The sequence below is a fragment of the Panicum hallii genome, chromosome 5, assembly GCF_002211085.1.
Source record: "Panicum hallii strain FIL2 chromosome 5, PHallii_v3.1, whole genome shotgun sequence".
Classification (NCBI taxonomy): Eukaryota; Viridiplantae; Streptophyta; class Magnoliopsida; order Poales; family Poaceae; genus Panicum; species Panicum hallii.
The window spans coordinates 59,426,778-59,453,491 of record NC_038046.1 but is presented as its reverse complement, the minus strand read 5'-3'; the positions used below and the strand labels follow the sequence as shown (position 1 = coordinate 59,453,491).

The 26,714-nt window shown below is 47.6% G+C and overlaps 2 protein-coding genes and 1 pseudogene across 5 annotated transcripts; 1 reads left to right on the top strand and 2 right to left on the bottom strand.

Annotated features, from left to right (window-relative positions):
• Window positions 1–7,702: 7,702 nt before the first annotated feature.
• Window positions 7,703–8,706, top strand: LOC112892902 (annotated as a pseudogene).
• A 3,874-nt stretch (window positions 8,707–12,580) lies between these two features.
• Window positions 12,581–14,672, bottom strand: LOC112893942 (60S ribosomal protein L18a-like protein). Of its 3 annotated transcripts, none has more exons than XM_025961476.1 (5): window positions 14,513–14,672; window positions 14,190–14,433; window positions 13,996–14,074; window positions 13,708–13,825; window positions 12,581–12,822 (listed from the first exon to the last, which is right to left on the bottom strand). In XM_025961476.1, the coding sequence occupies exons 2-5, from the start codon at window positions 14,338–14,340 to the stop codon at window positions 12,763–12,765; spliced, it is 408 nt and encodes a 135-aa protein (XP_025817261.1). In that variant the 5' UTR covers window positions 14,341–14,433; window positions 14,513–14,672; the 3' UTR covers window positions 12,581–12,762. The 3 variants fall into 3 exon arrangements, with proteins under 3 accessions (XP_025817261.1, XP_025817263.1, XP_025817262.1); XM_025961478.1 differs by having other exon boundaries at window positions 13,708–13,822; window positions 14,513–14,671; XM_025961477.1 differs by having other exon boundaries at window positions 14,190–14,417; window positions 14,513–14,647.
• A 5,039-nt stretch (window positions 14,673–19,711) lies between these two features.
• On the bottom strand, window positions 19,712–21,729 carry LOC112895052 (zinc finger protein MAGPIE-like). Of its 2 annotated transcripts, XM_025962922.1 has the most exons (4): window positions 21,683–21,696; window positions 21,296–21,504; window positions 20,755–21,151; window positions 19,712–20,667 (listed from the first exon to the last, which is right to left on the bottom strand). In XM_025962922.1, the coding sequence occupies exons 2-4, from the start codon at window positions 21,444–21,446 to the stop codon at window positions 19,911–19,913; spliced, it is 1,305 nt and encodes a 434-aa protein (XP_025818707.1). In that variant the 5' UTR covers window positions 21,447–21,504; window positions 21,683–21,696; the 3' UTR covers window positions 19,712–19,910. The 2 variants fall into 2 exon arrangements, with proteins under 2 accessions (XP_025818707.1, XP_025818706.1); XM_025962921.1 differs by having other exon boundaries at window positions 21,296–21,729.
• Window positions 21,730–26,714: the final 4,985 nt, after the last annotated feature.

The window sequence follows — 26,714 nt, the reverse complement described above, 5'->3', positions numbered from 1 at the left end:
TACCGTTATATTACGCCTGGCCCTAAATTAGCCGGATCCTTTCCATTATATCCGATTTTTTCTTAAAACATGTCAGAACTCTTTCTCCACCAAGCTTTTTCTATCCATAGTTCCTCTGAAAGCTGGCACCCTTGGGTATAATATCCATAGTTCCTCTGTAAAGCTGGCACCCTTGGGTATAAGGGAGGCTCAGCTGCCTAGGCAAACCACATTTTCCACCAGAGATAACTTATCACATCCTCCATTGAAAGCTTGTAACTCTTCCATCTTCCAAAACTCTTCACTCGAAAGAACTTCTCCAAGACTCTCTTAAGCATCTGGGCTCAAGCAATACAACCGACTGACTCCCGACTGGATGTAGGGCATTTTACATGAACCAATATAAATCTTGAGTCATTGTGTGCCAGATCACATCCGATCAGGACGCGCGATACACACTTCGTGTAGATTTAGCTGCCGGCCATTTCCTGAAATGATAGTTTGGTGCCATCCGTGAGATAGACATCGTGCTGTTCACCGTCCCGACGATCGGATGGCCTCCATCTCCGGCACCTCCGACCTCACGAGCCTGGGCGGTACATCCGCTTTGGCTCGATGGAGTTTCCCGCGGCTCCTCGCATTGGCCCGTGGAAACCTCCCGTCTTCGCACCCTTCCAGGCATTCGGAACCTTGGACTTCATTGCCGATCGTTTCGGCACGCTTCGCCTCCGCGAGGCCACTCCTCTGACGTCGCTCGAGGGAGACACTCCCTCGAACGGGCTGCTGGCCGACTTCAACACCGAGGCGCTGGCGCGAGGCATCCAGCTAATGCTCGGTGCCGACCCCTCAGCGAACGGCGTAGACCTGGTCCTGTTCTCGCTGCACAACTTCTTCCGCCAACTTTCCGGGGGGACCCCACTGTCCCTGCTTCGCTCACCGCGCGGCCAGTCCTTGTTCGACCTCACGAACGCCGCAGGCGTACACGCTAGGGAGCTCCCGAGAACCATGCCGCTACCTTTGCTCGCAACCAAGCTCGTGGGCATGATGGGGTACGGCCCCGCCTCGTTCCACGATCTCCTTTCCGATGATGAGCTCCTTACTCATGGCTCCAGCGTCGGGAATGTGTCGTCACTCGGCTGTCCTGTGCTACGGGAATGAGTCATAGCGGATGTGTAGGGGCCATAACCGGTTCCGGTGGAAACCGGGGACACGCACACCCCACAAGACCCGCGCGCGCAGGCCTTGGCTAATGCCTAGGCGCACGACGAGGACCTACGACAGCGGTGAGAGCACCAGCCATCGCCCGCGTCGATCCACCCCCAACGCAACTCCAAGCCTAATGCTCATGACGTGGCGGGCGGCGTGCGGGCGCGCGCCTGTCAAGTTCAGCAGACCATTGTTGCGGACGCCAATGACCCCCTGTAATTTGCACGGGCCGAACTGAACATTGCCGCAGCGGCGATGCTCCTACGCAACATGCCCTAGCTTGCGGACCCTCAATAGCAGGAGCTCCATCGCAATATCCTGACGCTGGTGGAGCGTCCTGCAGTGCAGCAAGCGGAAAACTCCGCATCACGCCATCAGCACGCGGTCTCCTGCCTAGTCGGGGGAGCGGGCTCGCACCAGCCAAACCCCTCAGTCCACCAGCAGCAAGGGCGTCCACCCCAGGCAGGCCGTGATGCCGCGGCTGCGCCTCACTCCAATCCAGCGCCCGCCGTGCAATGTTTGCCGGTGCGCGGCTGACTCGGGCCCAACTACGACGCGAGCAACGTCATTCACTCGCGGCAGGTAGCCGCGGACATGGCTGATTCCCGCCAACCCAAGGGGCAGTATGAGGAGGCCCCAGGCAAGGTGGCAAACCGCGAGATTGAGACAACGACCAGAGCCCAAGCCCGGATGGTTCGGGTCTGCGGGCCTTCGGTCATCGCATCTAGAAAGCGCCGTTTCCGCCGCGCTTCTGACCGCCCACCAACATCACCAAGTACACCAGGGAAACGAACCGCTCTGTATGGCTGGAAGACTTCCGACTCGCTGCCGAGCCGGAGGGATGGATGATGACTACTTCATCATCCAGTACCTCCCCATCTGTGTCGGGGAGCACTTTCGAGCATGGCTCGAATTCTTGCTGACCAACAACATCCGTGATTGGGCGGAGCTCAAGCAGGTCTTCATCGGGAACTTCCAAGGGAAGTACATGGGCCTCAGAAACTCTCGGGACCTCAAGAGTTGCAAGCAAGAATCTGGCAAGTCCCTCTGGGACTACATCCACTAGTTCTCCAAGCGATGCAATTCTCTCCCTGACTTCATCGACGCAAACGTCGTCAGTGCGTTCCTCTCCGGACCACTTGCAGGTCCCTCGTTCATAAAGCTCGGCTACCGAAAGCCGCGCACCACCCGCGAGCTCCTGGACATCGCCACGAACCACGCCTCCGGCGAGGAGGCAGTCAGGGCAGTCTTCATTGATGGTCGGACCATGGGCAAGGCCAAGCAGGAGGACCAAGATGAGGGCCCTTCCTCAAGGCAAAAGAAGAGGAAGAAGAAGAACCGACATCGCCCCAACCCCAACACAGTCGCGGCGGCCGATTGAAGGACAACGACGGCAACATCTTCTCCAACACTTGGAACATCAAACAGTTACGTTGTTTCTTCCGCTAAATTCAGTCCTTTTGTGTGCTTTCATTCCAAGAGCCGACTCCTATAGCGCCCCGGCCCGAACACTTTCGGCTCGGGTCACTCAGGGGCCCCATGGGGATGCACCGCCACACGCGCTGCTACCCCCTCTTTCCTTTTGTAAATCATGCACAAAAAGGCAACATTTTTCGCCCAAGCGAAAGGGCGACCTGTTCTCCCATCATGACCTAAGTGATTTTTGTTGGGTCATTCGACCTACCGAACCCTCGTCATAACCTATGGTGAACTAGCAGCTGACGCCACTCAGGCCACCCCCGGCTACACGCTGCAGCCTACGGTTAACGAGCAGGTTCGAAAGCAAAGGTGCAAAGGCAGAAATCACTCCAGGAAACAAAGAGATACGGGGGGACCAGCTTCCCGAAAACCATAAAAATGAAGCGATTACAAGCACTTAAAATTGTTCACTCGAGGGCCCTTCAACACCCCCGCGCAAAAAAGCCAACTTTTTTTTTCGCCCGAGCAAAAGGGCGACCCGTTTTTGCATCGCAATCTAAGTGATTTTTGTTGGACCACTTGACCTACCAAACTCTCATCACAACCTACGGCGAACTAGCAGCTGACGCCACTCGGGCCAGCCCCAAGCTACACGCTGCAGCCTATGGTTAGCGATCATGTTCGAAGGGAAAGGTGCGAAGGCAAAAGTCACTCTAGGAAACAAAGGGATACGTGTGGGACAGGCTTCCCAAACACCATAAAACAAAAATGCTTGACACTTAAAGCTGTTCGTTCGGGGAACCATTAAGTTCCCGCGTGAGTATTTTTTTAAAAAAGCTAACTATAAATGCTTTTACTATGGCACCTCATCCGTGTTGGCCGACAACGTGGACGGGAGAAGCCATGCTGCAGGATCAACCGGAGGAGCCCGTTGGTCGAGGGACAGCACGGTCGGGACAATGCTCGACTCGACTTCCTTGCCTGGACGCCACCACCCCCAGGCTTGTTTCCCTCTCCGTGCAGCGAGCTGTCTTCATCTACTCTGCGGTGGTTGCCTCCGCAATTGCCGTCGCCGGCATCAAGCTCTCTCCAAGTTCATGGAGCTGGTCGGCAACACTAGGGGCCCTACCACGACTGCGGCGTGGATGCGAAAAATAGGGTGGCGCTCCAACTTCCCCGGTAAGCCTCAATGCGGCACATCTCTAGTCAATAATCATATTTAATTACTCGATAAAAGTGTACAGATGATAAAAGCGTGCTAACGGGTCCCGACTTGGGAGCCCGACCGACTGAGGTTCGAAGGGCTGTCTGTGGAGGACTCGAGGCTGCCTCGCATCAAACAGAGCCAAGGAAGAAAACGTAGATGAGCCCCAACGGCCCTCGCCCGACCTGCTTAGGTAGCGATTCGGGTCATCTCAACCTTCTCATCCGATCCGGACCTCGAGCCATACCCACAGAATCTCCATCGAGGAGAGGCCAGCGGGCCACCTGAGTCGGTCGGACGACTCGGGCATCTGCCAGGAGGCAGGTCATGGAGCAATGGAATGGGACGTACAGGCTTTGCCGACCCCGTCACGAGCGACGGGCCTAGATTCCACTCGGACGCCCGGAATTTTGCCCGGATACACGCGTTAGGAGCTCACTGAGCTCGTTACTCAAGCCATGGAGGCAAGTGGCCCCGGCTCAACCCCTTCGATCGCGGATACCGCGGACGGGGTCACCTCCACGGGTACATGCACATGACACCGTTGACCTGACCGCCCTCCTTTATGGCAGGGCCGCGGCAAGTCGGGGAACCGCATTCCCACTCGGGAAGGATGGCAAAATTCCAGCCCCCGACCGGACTCACGGACGGGCGCGACAAATACAATACACCCCGGGATAAACGCGCTTTGTTCCTGGCAAATAAATATTACAAAGTACAGTCAGCCAATGGCCGTTACAATGTACGAAAAATCCGTTACCACCACCAGGGTGGTAACAATGTTAACCTTGGGAGGGCTGCTCCAAGCGCGGGAAGACTGGGAGGAACAACTTCCTTGCAAGTCCCCTTCTTGCATCCCCACCCCAAGGACACCTTGGCATGGGGCGACGGCGAGCAGTCCATCTGCCGCCGACTGAACGCCCACTCCGCCTCGGGTAGGCCTCGAGATTCTGCACCAAGAGCAGGCAGCCAACAGTGCTGCGGTGCACTTTTTGCACGGCAAGGCCAAGGCAACCCAATTGACTCGCGGTCACAAGGGGGAGCCTCTCTTACAATGTATCTCTCTGCGGCTGAGGCTGATCGATGCGACCTCTCACTCCGAGTGAAAGCATGACATCATGAGAATAGCGCCTTCACGATTAAATAAATCGCAAAGCCGCTCGGGGGCCTCTGACGTCTGACGGGTCCAGGGACACAGGGTCCCCAGCGGGCTCACTTCTCGTTGACCAGCCCAAGGTCGCGCCTGGAAAAAGCGTCCGTCTGTATGAGGCGATAACTTCATCTGGGCTACCTCGGCCCACAACCCCGATTGACAGCTCGGTCAGGATGACCAAGGCCCATGTCCCTGACTGTGGGAACGATCGAGGGTTGGGTCCGTACCGAGGCTCTGACTGAGGACTCCGACTGGGCTCCGTCTTGCACGTGCCTACCTCCCTGACCGGCAGGCTGGTCGGGAGGCCAGGCCCGGCGTACCAGCGGGTCCCAGGAGTAGGTGTGGAGGATAAGGATGAGCCTCGGGGTCAACTTGTCTTACACGGCCAGCCACTCCCTCCCCGGGGGGGGGGGGCACTATTCCACCTGCCCATCCTCGCGAAGGGATAGGGCACAACACCATCATAATCCGGCGGGCACGCCTCCGTCACAACGAAGTGACAGGGCGTGGCGCCGGGGACGGGGCATGACGGCCATACTGTACTTATCGGCGCACGCCCGCCCTCGATCGATGAAGCACGACGCACAGAGACGAGACGAGACGGCCACTCCATGATGCAGGACTTGGACGGTGGTCGTCGGAGGGCTCCGACTGACAAGGTTGACAGCCCCGACTGACAAAGCTGACGACCCCGACCGGTGGGGCTTGGAACTCTTTCTCCACCAACCTTTTTCTACCCGTAGTTCCCTTGTAAAGTTGACCCCCTTGGGCTATAAAAGGGAGGATTAGCCGCCTAGGCAAGCGACATCTTCCACTGGAGACAACTCATCGCATCCTCCACTCGAAAGCTTGTAACTCCCCCAAAACTCTCTCGAGCACCTGAGCTCAAGCAATATAACCGATTGACCCCCGACTGAACGTAGAGCATTTTGCCTGAACCAGTATAAATCTTGAGTTATTATGTGCTAGGCCACATCCGTTCACGACGCGCGATACGCACTTCGAGTAGGTTTAGCTGCTAGCCATTTTCGGAATCAACACATACGGTGGTCAAATAGTAGGGTATAGTGATGGAACATAATCCAGACCATACTCAGGGGACGGATTCCAGCTCTTGGATCAGATCGACGGTCCGCATGCATACGAAATTTGTAGATGAGGGAGATCGCAGAGCCAAGAACTTGATGGTAATATAAAGATGCAAGGATTTTAAACAAGTTCAGACCGCCGAGAGTATAACATCATACGTCCTGAGTTCTGGATTGTATTGATTGGTTTAGAACCAATCAAGAACCAATCAATACAATAGAGTGTACTGTCAGTCTGTCAGATCTATGATACCATCAAAAACTCATTAGCTGGATCGGATCGATCCTCGCTCTCTAAGCCTCCCAGCCTTCATGGGGATGCTTCATTCTACAATAGTATACCATCAACTTGCTGCCTGCCTGCCTGCAGAATACTAGCACTTTCAATCTAATGGAGCAAAAAAAATTCCTGCATCAATGAAAATTATGGTAAGTAAATTTTCTTTGCATTGCTAAGACACTACTGGTTCTTAGGAAAAAAAAATCTCAGAGTGAAGTACACTCTGAGATTGAAAGTACTAGAATTCGTGTAAGTAAGGGCGTATTTGGGAGAGCTTCACTTCACATTTTGTAGCTCAGCTCCTCAAACCTCTAGCCAAACATGTCTAGCTTCATGGGCTCAGCTCCAAAAAAAACCATAAAACTGGCCTCAACTTCACGTTTTTTGGGAAGCAGCCCAAAGGGTGCTTCAGAGATACTAGCTTCGAACGTCCTCGTGAAGTTCAGGTGTAATTACCCGCCACTGCCATCAGTTACACAAAAAATGTTTTGTTTCTATTCTCCTCCCAGGCCCGCTACTCCCTCCCCTCCCCCACCTCCTTTCTGTTCGAGCAGGCAGCCATGGAGGATGACCTCCCTCCCCACGCAGCCACCGCCGGCCTTTCCTCGCCGCCGGAGCTCGCCAGCGAGAAGCCAAGCCCAAAAACGGATAGATCCGGTCATCCTCTTCCATCCCCTCCCAATTCCGACCCCGATCTACCATCCCCAAGCCTCGGACCATCGCCGGCTGCCGTTCTGGTCGCTGGGCGACCTTGCCCGCCACCGGCGCCAAGGGTCGGCCTCTCCCGCGGCAGGGGAGGCGCACAGGGGCCTTCCCGTGGCGCGCGAGGGCCCTCCCGTGGTCGCGCAGCAGGCGGCCTAGGGGACGCGGGCGGAGGAGCGGACGGGCCTCCTGCGGCAGGCCGTGGCCGTGCGCCTGGCGCCGGTGACCCAGCCAGCCAGGGCGGCCCTGGCCGTGCGCCTGCCTCTGGGTCAGCGGCTGCCTCAGGGTGTGGCCGCGCGCCTGGCGCCGGCGACCCAGCCAGCCAAGGCGGCCCTGGCCATGCGCCTGCCTCTGGGCCAGCGGCTGCCTCAGGGCATGGCCGCGCGCCTGGCGCCGGCGAGCCAGCTAGCCATGGCGTGCCTGGCCGCGCGCCTGCCCCAGGGTGGCCTGCAGCACAGGGAGGTGGCTCGCAGCCACAGTCGCAGGCGCCAAGCGACAGCGGTGTTAAGCGTCGAGCAACAGCGGTAATTCCTCTCAATTCATGTTTTATATTGAGTGTTTCATTGTTGCAGTATATGTGTGCATTAGATACTTAGTATTTAGACATAGCAACAGCGGAAATTTGTCTCAATTCAAAGATATGTTGTGTAATTGCTCTCTAGGGTGACCAAATGGAATGGACCGATGAGTACAATGCCATTGTTTCTGAATTAATGGCTGAGCAAGTGAGAAAAGGAAATAGACCAAACACACATTTAAACACTTTAGGCTACACAGAGGTCATGGATAGGTTCTATCAAATGACCGGAATTGATTTATCAAAGATACAAGTCAAGAACAAGTGGGATAGATTGAAAAATGATTGGTCAATTTAGCAAAAGTTGGTTCGGAAGCAAATCGGAACGGGTTGGGACAGCACAAGAGGAGTAATAAGCATGGACAATGAATGGTGGGAAAAGATGAAAAAGGTTAGTGTTTATTTGCTCTTAAGTTTTGAATTCTATCTAATGCTCTTTAGTCTTGAAACGAACTTATTATTCTTAACTTCTTATTTGTTTAGGAAATTCCGGGATGTGGAAAGTTCAAGAAGAAAGCATTGCAAAATCAAGATTTCCTTCGAGAGATGTTCGGTGATATCTCTAATGATGAAACCGATCATTGGAATCCTATGAGTGATAACCCTATTATTCCTAATGATCCTATTGTTCCTAATAGCCAACAGGAGTTTGAAAATATTGATGAGGACGGAGAGAAACAAGGAGGAGAGGAGGAGGGTTGGGAGGATATGGTTCATGATTGGGGATATATGGAGGATAACGACATTGAGGTTCAGGAGGTTTCTCCTGTAGTTGATAATCAAAATAAAAGAGCACGTGTCATTCTTGAAATACCTAAGAAACACAAAACAAGTACAGCTCTTGTTATTCAAAAACATATTACAAAAATTGCTGACTCGGCTTCTTCTTTTACATCAATAAAGCAAGCCGAGGTTAGCATCAAGGAGGTGATGGATCTTGTCTTGGATTGTGGGGCAGACTATGATAGCAATGAGCATGACATTGCTACCCAATTGTTTGTGAAGAGGGATCAAAGAGAAATGTTCTTGACTCTTCCTACTAGAGAAATTGGATTCAACTGGCTTACAAGGAGGTACAATGATAAATATGGAAATTGAAGACTTAGGGTTGTGTACCATGTTGAGTTTGTGTACTTTATATTTTCATGTACTCTTTCGGATTCTTTTTTGCTTCAGTTTCATGTACCATGTGTGAACTATTGAGGGTTGTATGAATAATAATGTTAGAGTTGCCATATTTTCATGTACTCTTTGGGATTCTATTTTGCTAATATTATGTGAATTTGTCAATTTGTGTATACTTGCAGATTTCTGATAGTGAGAGTGATGATTCAGAGGATGAAAGTGATGAATTTTGGGATATAATTTTGAGTGGTGCTAGAGTGGCAGAAAAATACGTTGAGCTTTACCTAGACAAAAATCCCCAAAGGATAGCTGACCAAAGTGGGATGGGATGGTTACAATATGTTTTGAGGACTCCAGGTGAATGCCATACTCAATTGCGCATGAGCACAGAAATTTTTATGGACCTTCATGATATATTGGTGTCAAGGTATGGCCTACAACCATCTTTACACATGAACACCTATGAGGCTCTTGCAATTTTCCTATTTACATGTTCTGGAATGAGTCTAATAGAAAAAGTCAAAACCGTTTCAATCACACCTATGAGGCTCTTGCAATTTTCCTATTTACATGTTCTGGAATGAGTCTAATAGGAAAAGTCAAAACCGTTTCAATCACTCCGGTGAAACCATCAGTAGGAAATTTGGTGAGGTTCTTAATTGTTTCATGGAAATGGCAAAACATTTTCTTGTTCCAAAGGATCCTAATTTTCGCACAGTGCATCAAAGGATAAGAGATGATAAAAGGGCATATCCACATTTCAAAGATTATATTGGCGCTCTAGATGGGACACATATTAGGGTAGCTCTACTCCCTAATGAACAAGTGAGGTATATTGGAAAATCAGGGATACCCACTCAAAATGTCCTTGCAATTTGTGACTTTGATATGAGGTTCACATATGTATCGGTGGGGCAACCGGGATCCATGCATGACACGACTGTGTTATACAATGCAATGAAGGTGGACAAGAAGTTCTTCCCTCATCCTCCACAAAGTAAGAATTTTTCATTTCTACATAACTTACATTACTTATTCTTTAGTGTTAACATGATGTATTATTTGTTTGTAGATAAATACTATGTTGTTGATGCGGGATACCCTAATAGAGTTGGATACCTAGCACCGTATAAGGGCGAGAGGTACCATTTACCGGAATGGCATAGAGGTATGGAACCAAAATCCGCTAAGGAAAAGTTCAATCGTATTCATGCACGTGTTCGTAGCGTTGTTGAGAGGTCATTTGGAGTCTTAAAGATGAAGTGGCAAATTCTATATAAAATGGCAATCTATCCATTGTGGAAGCAAAAGATGATAGTTGTGGCGTGCATGGTAATCCATAACTTTATTCGTGAGCATAATAGTGGTGATTTGGACTTTGAACGTGTGGAACGTGATGAACATTATGTGCCTACAATACCGGAAAGGTATAACAAGTATGTAGTTCACTCCGATGGATCGACTTCATTACCTAATGCGCCCACTATGGATGATTTCCGTGATGAATTAGCGACCGCTATTGCTAGAGGTTGGAACTAGTGTATGTAATGTTAGTACTTGATGGAGACTTGAATGGATATGTAATGGTGTTTGACATTGATGGAGACCGTTATTTTGTAATATTTATGAACAAATATTCGAGTACTAACTTATTATTATATGTGTTTTTATTCAAATTTAATTTATTTTGTAGTGTTTTTCAATTTTTTATTGATAATAAAAACATATTACATATCTCCAATATTTTATACTAAAAAGAAAACAATCTCATGCATTATTCAAGGGTAGAAGAGACCTTTCCATATAAACTCTCATTTTCATGAGGCTAGAGTTGATCTCCAAGCCAAACACTTCTAAAAAATTCTCAGCTTTGAAGCTGAGCTGCTCTACTCTGAAGTTCATGAAGCTGAGCTGAGTTTTATGAAGCTGAGCTCTTCCAAACAGCCCCTAAGAACTGCCATTAGAGCTTTAGTTGTGAGTTGTAACCCGTGAAAGCTTTTACTGAAATTAATGCTAGTTTACGTGGTGCTGAGATTACAGCAGCCAAGTGTACCGGCGCTGTCTAAGTCGACCTATTCTTGAAAGTATATGTTTTTGTACAAGATATTTCCTTTTCTCCTGAATTTTTATTCCAAAAAGGAGAACATGGTTGATGAAAAAAGAAGTATGGAAGATATCTAGGCCATCTAGAAAATAATTTCTAATAATATCATTAGAAAACAAACTATTGACATCCAATTTTTAAGATAAGAAATATAACAAACCAGCTACTGCACTATTTGTGCGGGCCACCTTGCTAGTTATATCATATCATACTATTCCGGCAATTTCTTTTCCGGCATTAGTCTGCGTGCTGATTTATTTGATCTGGTCGCTAGACTTCACGCTAGCAACATGTACCTTTACTATTCCGGCAATTTCTTTTCGTAAGCTGTTACGAAAAGAAACACGACAAGAAAGTTGTGCAGTACACGCCATTTCTTCATGTATCAGAACAGCAGCTACTTCATGCAGTGATCTGAAGCAACAATGCTAATTTTTTCAGAGCAATGCTAGCTACCAGGGAAGCACCAATTTTTGCAGATATACAACATAATATAAGATACTATATTGTCACACAATGCACAACTAAAACATTCAGCAACATTGAACACTGCACGGAAAATTACTGCAGAATGTATCTCACTGATGATTTCGGACCTAGAAACAGCAGTGTCTCAGCAATGCAAAGAAGATTTACTTACCATAATTTTCATTGATGCAGGAATTTTTTTGCTCCATTAGATTGAAAGTGCTAGTATTCTGCAGGCAGGCAGGCAGCAATGTAAAAAGATACACTAATGAGACAAACATACTTATAAAAAAAATTACACTAGCACATAAACAGCACGTCTCTTGGCGAAAACAGATGTAATGGCAGCATTATTCACCACAGAGAGAGAGAGCGCGCGCGCGCCAATATCCAAGAAAAAGAAGAGAGAGAGAGAAAAGAAAAAGAAATAAAGGAGAGATGGCTCATGAAAAGGAGTTCATACACCATCCACCAAAAATATCCACCACCCACGTTTGCTCAGATCTCCACGGTGTATAAAATCTTAGTTCAAGGAGGGAGACCTGATTATATTGGTGCCTTGGTGGGCATGCGTGGATCGGAGCTGCAGACAATTATAGCAGAGTGCAGAGCAGGCAACCAAGGGCAAAGCACGCAGAGAGCTAGCCCCATTGCTAAAGTGGTTTTGGGGATAGTTGGCCTATGTGGTTAGGATCACCCAAAATATACAGCAATATATATAAGACATTGGGTTGGCAAATCTCTGTCCACATTCGGGTGCGCAGCGATCTGCTGGGCTGCAAGTGTACACAAGTCATAATCCATGCTTCCTCTTTGATGACATATTGGGCAGGTTTGTATAGCGCGGATCGGAGCTAAAGGGGAAGCTGCTAGCTGGAGGACTCCACCAAGGTGATGCTTGGGCTTGGCGCGGCGTATAACATACCCTCAAGGCAGTGATGGGGAGGACGAATGAAGCTCATTAGGTCGCTCAAGCTTGTCGGATGTGATGCTTTTGACTCCCTGTTTGAGTTGGCAAAATGCTGCAAGTAGCTTGTTCTTTTTCATGCTTCTTGGGGCAGGCTTTTATGCCTTGCAACTTGTATGCCTGGAACCCTGGGCCCTCCTTTCTATAGTTCAGCACGCTTGAATCAGGTTCGGCAGTTTGTTGTATGGCAATCTCGTTTAATTTCTATAAACAAACTTTTGGAATTTCCGATCATAACGGAAATGGGAACATGCCTCGCTTTGAAAAAAGAAATGCAATTTCTTTTCCAGGCTCAAATTGTTCCAGAATTCACAAGGCAAATAAAGTCATCTCAGTCTGATTTATTTATGACCATAACAATGCCTTTTTCCCTCGTTAAACATTAAGAATCGAAATGCAAAACAATGAGCCATTACAATGGAGAACTGGAGATGATATCTACAAAGCATTGCACTATGTACAATGACAATATAGTGTAAATAAAAAAAAATCAATAAACATGAGCTCCAGCAGTCGCCCCAATGATCACAGCAAGTGTAGCGAGGACTGCCTGTTATACCAAGAAATTCACATTAGAATGGACCCAACATTCAACACTAAAGTGATGGGTGCAAAAGGTGATGAAAACTGGAGTTCATGAGGGCGACATCTATTCTATGCAGAAAGTACTAGTTTACATAGAAGTGTAGAACACTACGCTATTCGCTATTGCTATAATTAACCAAGAGAGTGGTGCCTGTTTTGATGACCGGATGTAAATATTTTTTGTTTCCTCCTATTTGCTTGCTTTTGCTTTTGGTTGTTTGCTCTGAAACTCCTATATTAATACCAGTCCGGCAGATTTCGTGCCGACCTGTTTCAAAAAGATAGCCAACCAAGAGAATCGTAGGCGCATTCTTTTCTTTTAATCGCGTAACCTCCTCTCTTTGCTATATGGATCACTAGCTATACAGATGTAGAAATCTTAGTGCATGAATTATGATGATATAGCTAGGTTCAGTCCAGCATGTAGAAATCCAACAAACTTGTTGCTGTGAACTACAATTTCTTCATTATTTTTCTTCATACATTTCTCAATTATTTGATTGGTTACTAGCAGAGCAGCATATGATCTGAGCAGCCATGAAGAAACATTGCAGAAAAGAAATTTGGTCCGTTTTTACAGTCAAACCAACCTTTTCCTAGAGAATGGTACTTTGGAACACAAGAATGAAGCACACTGGATTCAAACACTAACCTCGCTCATGAGGTGGATAAGGAAATATGGTGGTGCGCTTAGATGGACGTGCATAGTTTGAAGAGGCGAAAATGCCACAATCGGACATGAGAGCATATATAGAGATGAACTTGGCTACTATATATATGAATCTGATCTGATGGATCATACATATATAGTGATGAATACTAACTAGATCTGATGCTGAAGTTTACTCACAGCTACTGTGCATGCGACAAAGCCTGGTTTCTCCCTGTGGTCCACTCTGGAACACCACAGCAGAATGGCTCCAACATACCAGGGAATAGCACCAAGGAAGAAGCCGACAAGGAACCTGCTTGGAAGTTGAAAGGAAGGCTAATTTATTTAGAAAGCAAAACAAAAGGTAATGCTAAAGCAGCAGCTTAGTTGCAGCATAAATTTCTGACCGAGTGTGAATCCAATGATAATTAAAATCTGTGATTATTGAAAAACAGATGAAGAAGGGTGATGATGTTGATGACTGACAGAAACCAGCCAAAACCGATGCCGCAACAAGGGAGGCGGTCATGTCCATGTCCACGCACACCTGCTTCGTAATCTTGATCTGGAAGCAGATAGAGCCAGGGAGGGAGATTAGAACAAGAGCATAAATGTAGCGAATTTCCACTTTGGACGAGACAGTGAGCGATGAGATGCATCCTTGAGGCAGCGGCAGTTACCGGGACGAGCGGCGGCGCGGTGGTGGGCTGGCGGCGGGACGGGCTGGGGGAAGCCGAGGGGCGGCGGGCGCGGGGGCGGGTAGCTGGGCGGGCCCTGGAAGGTGCCGTAGCCCCATGCTTTGTCCTCCTCCTGGTCCTGGCCGCCGCTCATCTCCCTCCCTGCGATCCCTCCTTGGCCTGAGAGCAGAGCAGCACACTGGCCTGGGTGGATTGGATTGGTGGGAGCAGCTGGAGGGAAGGAAGCCTTCAAGCCCAGATCCACCGGCAATTAATTCCCCACATGATGAGGATAGACAGATCTCATTCTGATCTGAGGAGATTACCTGTCGATCACCGGCCGATGATCTGATCTGATCTCATCTCATCTCATCTCATCTGAGGAGGAACAAGAAAAACACTTAATTAGATGCTAATGGAATGCACTGATTGTCTGGGGTGGGCTGGGCTGGGCCCCAAAAGGCCAAATAACTCCACTTGGCCTTGCTTGACAACAATTTCTTCCCTTCCTCAAAAAAAAAAAAAAAATCTTCCTCCTTGGAACGGCCTGGGCCCTGAACTGACAACAACAATTTCTCAGTTACCCGGCCCCATGTTTGGTTTGTTCTGCTAGCATGCATCTTATGATCGCACGGTTGAGCAGCGGAAAAACTCTCACCGCAACACCGGTTTCATGTTGCACGAAACATCCAGTGCCCAAAGTTTGTAACCTACCGGAACAATTCCACCATAACATATAGCTCATATTACACACAACATCTAATACAAATGTCCTGATACAAGCTTTTAACATTTTAAAAAAATCTCACTGCAAAACGTGTGAATGTTTTGCATTTCAGATAATTTTTAAGGACTGTAACATTTCCTACAAAAGTCACTGCAACATCACATATCACCTGTTAAAACATCAGAAGTGATACATTACAACATCAGAAAACAGCTAATCCCGACAACAACATATTACAACATAGAAAATATTATTGCAAACATTAAGGACCAGTTATAGCAGTACTAAAAATCAATTGTCGCAACATGGGGAAAAAGATAAATCACAAAATCACATACCGCAACACACTTATTATAACGTCCCAAAATCATCGATTGCAACATCTCACTTCATCAGTTGCAGATAAAAAACCCTAGACTTTAACTACCACTGATCAGGATCTGTGAGTTTTGATTTCAAAGCAAAAATATCACCTAAACCTCGTGATATGTTTCACGCAACACTGATTTATTTAAAAGGTGATAATAGGACACTTAAACTGTCACCTCGCAACATTCAGAAATCAAAATTGTGACATCCTCAAAAAAAAATTGCAACATCAAAAAAATCACTCCTTGCAACATCTCAAAACAATCTTTTGTAAGATATCAGCTCACATGCAGCTAAAACAAATTGAAGCACAGCAACATTGGAGAAACAACCTAAATCCCAACCAATAATTATATGTTGTAGCATTAAAAAACTGCTACAACATCAAAACTTACCTATTGCAATATGCCAAAACTTTTACTGCAACATAAAAAGAATTATTGCAAAAAAAATATGTCGCACCTTGGCGGTTGCTTCTCCCCGCCCCATCCTCCTCCTCCTCCTTTCCCTTGCTTTGCTATTTGCTGGGGGAGGGGGAGGGGGCGGGGGCCATGAGCCCGACGAGGCCGAGTCCTCCACTGCGCAGAGGCGGAGGCAGGAGTCGCGTCTGTCAGCCGCTAGGTCGCTCGCCAGGGTGAGGAGGTGCTCTCCTCCATGGAACGCGAGGTCGAGTGCCGCAACCGTGAGGCCGAGCTCCTCACACTCACACACCTCCAGTCGGTCTCCACCCTCGACCCCTCCCCTTTCCTCCTCTCCGAGCCCGCCACGCCGCCGCCGCACCCACAGGCGCCCTCGCCCACTGCGACGCCTTCGCTCCTGCAGACAGCGGCGGAGCAGGAGTGCCGCGCGGTCATCGAGCGCGGATGCGCGACGCGACCCCGCTTCTCCTCATGGCTTCTGCGGCACACAAGCGGCCTCCGCTGCTGTTCTTCTCGCCGGCCCGGCGGTCGCATCGGCGAGGAGCAGGAGCGCGCGGTTGAGAGGCGGAAGCGGCGAGGAATGGAAGCGGCGTGCGCTGGAAGGAGGTCTTCCAATAACACGGCGTAATCAATTTTAATGGATGGCGGATGAGGGCGTCCGATTGGTGGATGGGGCGTGGGGCATTCTAACGTTAGCATTACCATATTATTATTGGGAGACACGTGAAAATATTCTCCAATATTTGAACCGTACCGGCACACATTGGGATTACATTATATTAATTCTCACCCAAGCGATTATTAGTGCCACCCCAACACCAACCTTATTAATTCCTATATACACGTTTTATTGTGATAGTCGTCCACTTCGTCGAGCTAGCTCAAGTTGTAGATTTCAAGTTGAATCGTTTTAGTCCATTTGCTTAATTTTACTGATAATTCGAAAAGGGTAACTTTCAAGTAAGAAATCAACTCTTGCAATATTATTTTTCTTGCGTGCTTGTTTCTTCGTACTCCCACCGATATAATTGATGTCCCATATGTTAGTTGGATCAGTAATCAGTTGGCTGATTGTGCTTTCCGCCATTATAACCAAAGCGCGCACTGCTAAGATAATTTAATCGAAATGTCTCTAGACAGGATCTTGTTTGTTTCAGCACACATGCACCTCCCATTACAACCAAAATGCACCGAGCAACTAAGTTAACTAGCACTAGCAATGCGTGCAGATATGTGCAGTGTATCATCAAATATGTGGAGGAGGCCAATCCACAGCACTGCCGGCCGATATGATGTTGGCAGCAGGTGTCATTGGGCACCCCATTAATTGTCCTGTGGCGTGTTTCCTTTAGCTTACCGGCCTTAATTCAACCTGAGACCATGCATGTGACATTTGGCCAAGCACAGCAATTCAGCTGCTTAATTTTTTCTTAAATATTATATTGGGACCAAATTGAAGATCCCCTTTACCGAAATACATATATACGTACGCATATCTCCTCAAGAGGATCAACCTGCACTGAAAAGGTGTATATATATGAGTAGTAAAGCTAGCACCTGGCCTGCCTCTTCGTCCGATGGTGCTGCTTTCATATATGTATAATATTTTGTTAAGAACAACAACAAAGTAGTCGACTAAATTAATTAAGGGGGGCTAGCTAGTCTTTTGACCATTCAATGCTGCACTTAGCTTCTTGAGAGTATGCCTGCTGGATCTCCTAGCCTGTCTCCTTTTCCTTGCCATTGCAATGTTGCATTGCCTTCCCATCTCATTGCTCCACACATATATGCATATTGTTCATTCCAGGCATTGCATCTACTACACTAATAAGCTAAGCCAAATGTAATTAAGGTGGGCAATGTCTCCATAGATTATGGTCCGCTCTCTTAATTCTTTTCATGCTTGCATTGTCAAAAATATAATCAAATCATTCTTTTAACTAACAAGATTATATTTATTGTAAAAAATCATGACATACAAAGGCAACCTATCTCTACTATTTTCTAAAGCAAGCAATGATTTATTGGTCTCAATCGGAATTCTAATCGGACCTGGACAAATCAATCGGAATCCTAACCAGAACTCGGACAAATCATTCTGACGGGTCCAGAAACCTAGGATCCCTAGCGGACCCACCTCCTGCTGACATTCAGACTAGCCCAGATACAGCATCGGAAAGGAACGCACACCTTCGCGGGCCGCGGCATCGTCCAGACCGCCTAGGCCCATGATCCCGACCGACTGGCCGGTCGGGAAAAGCATGGCTGGCGTCCCCGACCTAGAAGACGACCGGGGACTGGGTCCGTACAATGACTCCAACTGAGGTCCCCCGACCAGGCTCCACCTTACGCGTATGGCTATCCCTGACCGGTGAGGCAGAGGACGGCCGGACCCTGCATACTAGAGGGCCCTAGGAGCAGGTGTGGCGGATAAGCGGATAAGAGTGCACGCCGAAGTCAACTTACTGTACAGGCCAACCACTCCCCCCACGGGGGTTGCAGTGCCCCTCGCTGCCACACCGGGAAGGCGCTGTTTCACCTGACCGTCCTTATGAGTGGACGGAACATAACAACATCATCACAACGCGGCGGGCACGCCTCCATCATGGCGGAATGACGGGGCGTAATGTTGAGGACGGAGCGTGACTGCCATACCGTGCTTATCAACGCACGCCTGCCCCTTCAATTGGCGAAGTACGACGCATAGGGACAAAACAAGACGGCCACTCCGCGACACAGGATCTGAACAGTGGCCGCCCGAGGACTCCGACTAATAGGGTTGACAACCCCAATCGACGGGGCAAGGAACTCTCTCTATCTCTCTTTCTCTACACTTAGTTCCCCTGTAATGAGGGCCTCCTTGGACTATAAAAAGGAGGGTCAGACGCCTAGGAAAGGGAACCAAAATCCAAGAGATTCATTCTCCATTCGAAAGCTTGTAACACCCTAAACTCTCACGAGCACCCGGCTCAAGCAATACATCCGATCGACCATTGACTAGATGTAGGGCAAGATTGTCTGAACCAGTATAAATCTTGAGTCATTGTGTGCTAAGCCATCTCCGATCACGACGCGCGACGTACACTTCAAGTAGATTTAGCTGCCGGCCATTTCCAAAACTGACAAAATCAGAATCCCAATTGGAATCCGAACAATCAATACCTCACGTGATCACGACACGGCATGTACATGGAGTAAAAAAGCATAAAGTAGGTGGTCTCATATATGTCCGAACAAAATTTATATTACCCGTAAAAACGCAGGGGCACTATGCTAGTATATAGCAAATAAAACTAAATTACGTGCTTTAGAAATAGGTATAGATGGGTACATATCTCGCGTGCAGCTACTTTCACCATCAGTATACCATCATGCGTATGTTCACATACTTATTTATCACTTTAAGTATGTTTATATACTTATTCTAAGATACTTCAAAGAGATATATACGAAAAATTTCAAAAGCATATCTATTTTTTAAATATATTATTATACCTTAATACTAGTATATAACATTAAGTAGAATACCTTTTATACCATCACAGATAGTCTAGAATGATCACATACACCTCGTATATACCTTCCATTCGGTCAGATACGTCTTACATCATGAGATATACATGTAGAAGTAGCTACAAGCGTGTGTAGAATAGATATTTCTTATATATGAAAAATCCTTTCTACACTCGCTTGCAGCTACTCCCACATATGTATCTTATAATGTAGGACGTATCTGACAGAACGAAGAGTATGTACATAGAATATGTGATCATACTAGAATATCTATGATGCTATATATGTTGGGTCGTGACCATACATAGAGTATATGGATATACTTATTTTTATATACTAATACTAAAGTATAATGATGATATATTTAAAAAATAGGGATGCTTTTAAAATTTTTTTATATATCCCGAATTAGCATATGAACATGCTCAAAGTGATAAATGAGTATGCGGACATACGCACAGTGGTATACTGATGATGAGAGTAGCTACACGCGAGTGTAAAAAAACTATATATATATATATATAAAGTTCTTTTGTGAGAATGAACTTGGATATTAGATAATAATGCATCGGTACGGTCTTGCAGCTTACAACAGAGCTCGTCCATATATTGATCGGTTCAAATTAAGGCTACGTACTGACTGATGATCATCTCGATCTCATGGCTAGCTACGTGATTAATTGCATTACCTGCAAATCAAATCCAACCTTGCAGAGGCAGCGATGAAGAGCACAGCGGTTGCACGCCAACGCCTAAGAAATCCCTGGTCTCCTCCCTCCCCACGGCGGCGTCCTTGATGAGCCCGGCGTGGCGCACCGCCGACAAGACGTCGTCGTAGGCCACGTTCCCGGTGGGATTGTTATTAGCGCTCTGCTGGAACAACGTGGCTGCTCCAGCGTCGTCGGACATGGCGTTGCCGGACGTCACGGCACCCATCTGCGCGGCCTTCTGCAGCAGCGCCGTCGCGGACATGTCGGTGGGCGCCGCGGGCTTCGCGTGCTGCTGCCCGCTGAACACGGAGGGCACGCTTTCCGCCTCCGTTGTCGCCGTCGTCAGCTCGCTGGCGTTGTTTGACGAGGAGAGCTTGCCGTTCCCGTACAGCCAGCCCAGCCCCAGCTGCACCGCCGCGTCCGAGGTCCGCGCGAGGAGATCCGCGTACAGGTGCGGGGGCACTGGCGCACCGCCACCTGGCCCGGCCAGGACGCCACCACCGATGTCGCCCAGCGTGTTGCCGCCCCAGAGCGAGAGCCCAGCAGGCTTGAGGTGCGGTGCGGCGGGGGCCGGCGGGAGCATCATATTGGGGCGCACGGCCAGCCCCGCGAAGAGGTAGCTGCTGCTGCTCTGGCCGCAGAGCGACGTGGCGGCGCTGGGCGCGGCCGCGGCGGCGCTGAGCCTGGCCGTCTCCTCCGCCAGCGCGTCGCAGAAGGCGCGGTGGGTGATGAAGCTGTCGCGCCTGTATGTATTGTAGCAATGTAAGCTGCCATGAATTGGAGAGGATGGATCAATGGTAGATCGAAGAACGAAGAAGACGACCGCCGACCTCGAGAAGAGCGTGCCGCAGTCGCATCGGTACTCCCTGGTGCCGCAGGTCTTGGAGTGCGCCTTCCAGTCCGACTGCACGGCGTAGCGCTTGCTGCACTTGTCGCACTTCCACTTCTTCTCGCCGTGCTTCCGGCAGAAGTGCTTCTTGATTCCGGTGAGGTCGCCGAGCGCGCGCGCCGGGTTGTGGTGGACGCAGCTCTTCTCCGGGCACACGTAGACGCGCTTCCGGGGCTCCTTGCCGCTGCGCTGCCGCAGCTTCCATGGCAGGTTGTGCCCCCGCCGGTGGAGCTGCAGGTTCTGGTCGCGCTGGAAGCCCTTGCCGCAGATCTCGCACACGAACCGGTTCGTGGCCAGCAGCGTCCTCGGCGACAGCGCGATGACCTCGGCATCAGGGTCTGCGTGCAGTGCAGGTTTGCTAGCTAGGTTAGGTCAATCATGAGCATCAATCGATCGTCCATGGACATGGTGGACCAGACCAGACCTACAAGATCGAAGAACGTAATTAATTAATGGAAGAGAGATCGACGAGGACGACTTGCCTGGTGTGCCCGGGAGGTTGCGCTTCTTCTTGGCGCGAGGAGGGAGAGGCGGCTGCTGCTCAGCTGCTTGTTGATGAGACGCCGGCTGCTGCAGGTTGGTGAGAGGAGCCAAGGGGTTGGAGATGATGGATGATGCCGCTTCACTTGCCATTGCTGGTTGCTTTATTTTCCCTCCTGTAACTACTCGCTCGATCGATCACCGTACGTACCTGCTTGACTTGTTTAGTTAGTTCCTCCTGATGGATCGATCTTAATTCGATCCAAGAACGAAGAATCTTGTCTGCCTCTATCTATCTTTGTAGCAACAAAAGGACAACTAACAGCTAATTCGCTCTCTTGATTATTTTGGGGGGACAGAAGAGAAGAGCATGCAACTATTGTTCTTACTTCTTAGGTGTACTGCGGGTCATTACTCAAGCAAGCCAATGCAAGACGCTAATTCAGCTACCGGCAGCATTAAGAGGCAGCTGCAAGAGGATAAATAGGCATGGAGAGGGAAGCAAGGGAACTGATCTGCTGCTGCTGCTGCTAGAGAGAGAGAGCCAGCAGAGAGAGAGAAGGGAATAAAAAAATCGAAGAGGTAAAAAGGTGAAAGATGAAAGGTGTAGCTAGCGTTTAGGTGTTTGTGCAGGTAGCAAAGAGACCAGAGCCTGTGGGTGTGCAATGCAATGGAATCCATGATGACGCATATGATGAGGAGAAAGATGGGGAAAGGTAAAAAGCTGTGCCTTGGTGCCTTTGCAATTGGCATCATTAGCCCATAATGTGATGCTTGCTGCATGTCCATCTCATCTCAATCTCTCTCTCTCTCTCTCTCTCTCTCTCTCATCCCGGGGTGACGACTCCACCATGTACGCTCATCAGATCAACTCTCCTTTGCAGTCTGCTGTCCCTGGTCTGACCTGTCTACCGCTACAAGACTCTAGCTTGCGATTTTCGAGTATTTTTTATGAATGGATAACGACTATTGGTATTATTTAGTATAATTTTTCAAACAGTCAAAAACAAATTATCCTGATTTAGGAAATTCCCGAGTGTTATTAATCAAACGACCAATGCTTTTTTTTCTAGGAAATGCATGGTGGCTGCGGATTCTTGGCTCCTAATTTGTTCTTCCTCGCTCTCAGAACAAGTCCAAATTAGGGCTCCTTGTCGTCAGATGTAGGGTACGGTGTATAAGAGGTTGCGTTTCCAGTATGATCACCTACGCAATCTACCCTTTACTACTCCGTTGATTGGTTGCAGTTGTAATCTCGATCGAGCTATAGAGCCAAAGTAATTAAGCTTGGTGTGTAGCAATGCATGTATCTTCCTCCATCGATATATCCTTATTTCCATCAAAGTAAAGTCAATGATCTCATGCATGCTAACAAAGAAGTAAAGGTAGGGGTATTTTGGGTTAATTATTTGCATAGTGGCAGTGGTGGATATGTGTGTGTGTCTATATATATGTGCAGTGTGTGTGTGTGGACACTTTTTGCTTTATTTTTCAGGTAATTAAAATAATTTCTAGGCCCTGAGAGCTAGCTAGCTACTATTGGATTGGCCAAATACTAATAGATATATGGATTGACTAATAATGACTCAAAAATTAGGTGACACACTACGTACGGGCAAAAGTCAAAATTTAGCTACGTGTATTGGCCAAATACTAGTACTAGTAGCAGCTAGCTCCATCGCACATGGATGCACTCCCTTCCCATCGATCCTATATACAATGTTGCCCTAGCTAGCTATAGTACTATTGTTACTAGGCAGGGACTGGGATGCAATGCGATAGAGATAGATATTTACAAATATACATATATATTAGCTGGTAAAAGATTGAACTGCTATTTATATATATGTGTATGGCGTTTTGTTATAATGCACCAGGGTGCATTTTGTAGAAAATGCATCTACCCTTTCAGTTGTAATTGTGACAGTTCTAGTTGCAACTGGATTGTGTCCATTTGCAACTAGTTCGCGTCTAGCTGCAACCGGGGCGGTCTGAGTTGCAACTGGTTCGTGCCCAGTTGCAATCAGTTCCGTCCAGTAGCAATTGGTCTATTCTTCCAGATGCAATCGGTGTAGTCTCTCAGTTGCAACTGCAAAGTGGGTACATTTTATATAGAAAAAATATATTTTATCCTCGTACGTATGTATATGTATAAATATATAATGGTACGTGTGTAGGCGCGCGCGTCCAGGCCAAGGCCAATGCAAAGAAATAAAAAGGTGGCGGGCACGGCACGTGCAGTGCATGCGTTGCGATCGATGCATGCAAATAAATCTGTACTAGCGGCCATGTAGATAGGCGACGCCAGAAACGACAGGAAATGGAATATCTGTCCGGCCTTGCATGCTAGCTTTGAATTGGTTTATTTGCTTCTTCGTTCTTCGATTGCAATGCATGCATAAATATGCAACTATTTACATCTATCTCTTGCTTGGTCAATGCAATGGTCATCATCCAGTAGCTAGCTACATTATTACATGCATGGATATCTAACAAAACTGCGTCATCATTTACAACAATGCCTGCTGGACTGACGACAGTGCTGCATGCTGGCGCTTCACTTCGGGGCTGTCTGTGTCTGGCAGCTCGTCACATGCATGCGTGTTCGATCAGACCGCGCGTTCAGGGCTTGATCGATACATGCGTGCATGGTGATTTTATTTGTCTCCGTTGTCACTGGCATATAGTATAGCATAGTAGTAGTGTTCGTCAGATTCCTCTCTTTCTTTCTTTAATTTCCAAGGATTCAAGGGAACCGTGCATCGGCCATCGGAGTAGTATAGTAAGATTGCATTGCATTGGTCAGAGCAGAGCAGAGGTACTAGCTAGCTAGTTATATATAAGGGCGTCAACTGTTGTCGTGTCTTGATTGTCCGACCTTGCATGACAGAAGCTAGCTAGCTAGCTAGAAGCTTAGCTTCCTTCCTTCTAGTAATTATTTTAATTGTTCAATTTGAGACTAAATTATTCCAACCTACCAATCTCAACCACTATCGAGGCGATTCTTACAGTAGTTCATCGCAAAAAGGTATCCAATAGGCTGCCTATAAAAAATAAAATATCAATTTATCTTACTCCTCCTTTCATTTTCTCTTCCTCTCTCTTCCTCCTCCTCTTTCCTCAGATCAGCTCGGTACGATTTAATTTTGCACTGAAAATTGTGGACTCTGCAATAGCTACGTGCTTCTGTAAATAGTCCATGATAAGGGTATGTTCGTTTCCTGCGGTCTAAACTTTAGAGGGGTCACATCAAAAAGAATCTTATCATTTAGAAGTATTAAATAAAGTCTAATTACAAAACTAATTGCAGAACCCTAAGGCTAATTCGCGAGACGAATCTAATAAGGTATATTAGTCCATGATTAGCGGATAATTACTGTAGCATCACTGCGGCAAATTATGGATTAATTAGGCTCATTAAATTTGTCTCGCGAATTAGCACCCATCTGTGAAAAAGTTTTGTAATTAGATTTTATTTGATGGGTCTAAAATAGGAAACGAAGAGGACGTGAGAACTTCTTATCCAAATACATAGGTGTTACCGAAGCAGGATAGATATCGGCCAGTGAGTGACAGGAACATGTCATGTCAGTGGCAACGTGTTTGTTGATGCATGCAGCATAGGGTCTGCAGATGCGCATTCCAAAGCAGCAGATAGCCAGAGCGAGTGAAATCTGACCATCAGCAGCAGCTAGCTAGCAGGCAGGAATCAGATCATCAGCTGGTGGATCATCAATCATATCAAATCGCAAAGCAGCATGCTAAGTCAGGTGGCAGCAGGTGAATATTTGGAAGTGTGGGAAGGCGTCTGCTTGCTTGCGAGCTGACTTTAGTCAGCTAGCCCTAGCAGCTATGTACTTTCTAAAATCACATGCATGCATACACAGTAGAGAAGAGAGAGCTAGGATGCGTGATCATGATGAGCCTTTTTGCCTTTGGACTAGCTTTGTTTAGCGCTAATCCCTTGGACTCTAGCGTATGAACTCTAGTAAGCCCTAGGATATTCTCCGTCCTCATGCACGCATTTGCAATTGCATGCCCCAAGGGCAGCCTACACCACAGCCTTTCTAAAGAGACGGGCGGACACAAGATTCCTTTCCAAATTAAAGTCCGCAGAAAAATATTTTGCTTTCTCTCTCTCTCTCCTCTCTCCTTTGTCTGCTAGGCTGCTACTAGTAGTATGGGAGAACGAAGTGAGATATACTTTGGGAAAAAAAAACTAACATGGAGGTTTGGGGGAAAGAGAAGCCTTGTCACCATGGGTATGTTTGCTTTTGCTTGCTTGGATTGACCTTGCTCACTGCATGGACCAGACATTTTTCTTCTAGCTAGCTAGGTTTACAGAGAGATCGCTGAGGGAGAGGGAGAGGGAAGAGCTAGCGGTTTGCAGGAGGTGCCGTCGATGAAGGAGCAACAGGCAAGGTTGGAGTGGGCAAACCCTACTGAAGAGGTTAGGGAAGGCAACCTAGAAGGGACGGTGCGATTGGAAAGGTGGTGCAAGCATTTCAGAATATACCACTTAGATGGTACCCAAGATGTTTCAGGACATGCCATTCTCCTTTTTGTCATACATTTATATGTTTTCTTCGTAGAAATGAGTTCCTCTGATGTAAAGGCATAGGATGGTAACCATCGAACGAAGCAGCACTAGTAGTTTTTATCATTGACAGTGTCTTAGCTACTGTTGAGCCTGGGATTAATAAAGGCTTTAGTCCCAGGTTGGACCCGGCTAGGGAGCCACCAACCGGGACTAAATGTTACCCTTATATCTCGGTTGGTGGCTCCAATCAGAATTAAAAGTCCTAAACATTTGTAGCTATAGCACTAAACTTTCATTTTGGTGTGGGTGTATGGACACCCACTATAGCTTCTCCCCTGGAATGAAGGGAGCGCGAGCGAGCCAGCAAGCCCTATACTAGCCTAATTCATTCATTGTGGATGAAGCTTATATTAGAGGAGTCTCGTTCGCCCTCACACGACTGTATTTGACATGCGCAAAGGAAAATACAGCCCTATCAATTGGATAGTATTTTGATTCTTAAGGTTCTTGCATTAGGATCCAACCACTGGTTTATGTTAGCTACTCATTCATCCCAAAATATACTCCCTCCATCCTAAAAACCATGCAATTCTAGCTTTCTATCAACCACTATTCGTCTATACGGCCGTTTAGCCCGTGCACACGTCGTGTAAACGCTACACAATGGCCCGCCATATCATTTTAATCAGCTGTTTACCCTATTTAATGTCCGTTTAATCCATTTAAATGGCTATTTAGTCCGAATAAATAGCTAAACAGTAGATGAGCGACTGTTTATCGTTTACCGTTTAGACTAACACTTCTACCAACTCAATCTATTGTGCATACCATGGAGCACCCTTATTGCCCCACCTACCATACATGCTAGTTGTCGTCTCGTC

Excerpts from the sequence above, each read along its gene's own strand:
- LOC112893942 (XM_025961476.1), bottom strand. The coding sequence starts at position 14,340 with ATGAGCGGCGGCCAGGACCAGGAGGAGGACAAAGCATGGGGCTACGGC. Across the intron at positions 13,826-13,995 it reads ATCGGTTTTGGCTGGTTTCT|CAGGTTCCTTGTCGGCTTCT; the intron begins GTCAGTCATCAA and ends TCAACTTCCAAG. Across the intron at positions 12,823-13,707 it reads TTGTCGCATGCACAGTAGCT|GCAGTCCTCGCTACACTTGC; the intron begins GTGAGTAAACTT and ends TTGGTATAACAG.
- LOC112895052 (XM_025962921.1), bottom strand. The coding sequence starts at position 21,446 with ATGGCAAGTGAAGCGGCATCATCCATCATCTCCAACCCCTTGGCTCCT. Across the intron at positions 21,152-21,295 it reads CAACCTCCCGGGCACACCAG|ACCCTGATGCCGAGGTCATC; the intron begins GCAAGTCGTCCT and ends CACTGCACGCAG. Across the intron at positions 20,668-20,754 it reads TGCGGCACGCTCTTCTCGAG|GCGCGACAGCTTCATCACCC; the intron begins GTCGGCGGTCGT and ends CAATACATACAG.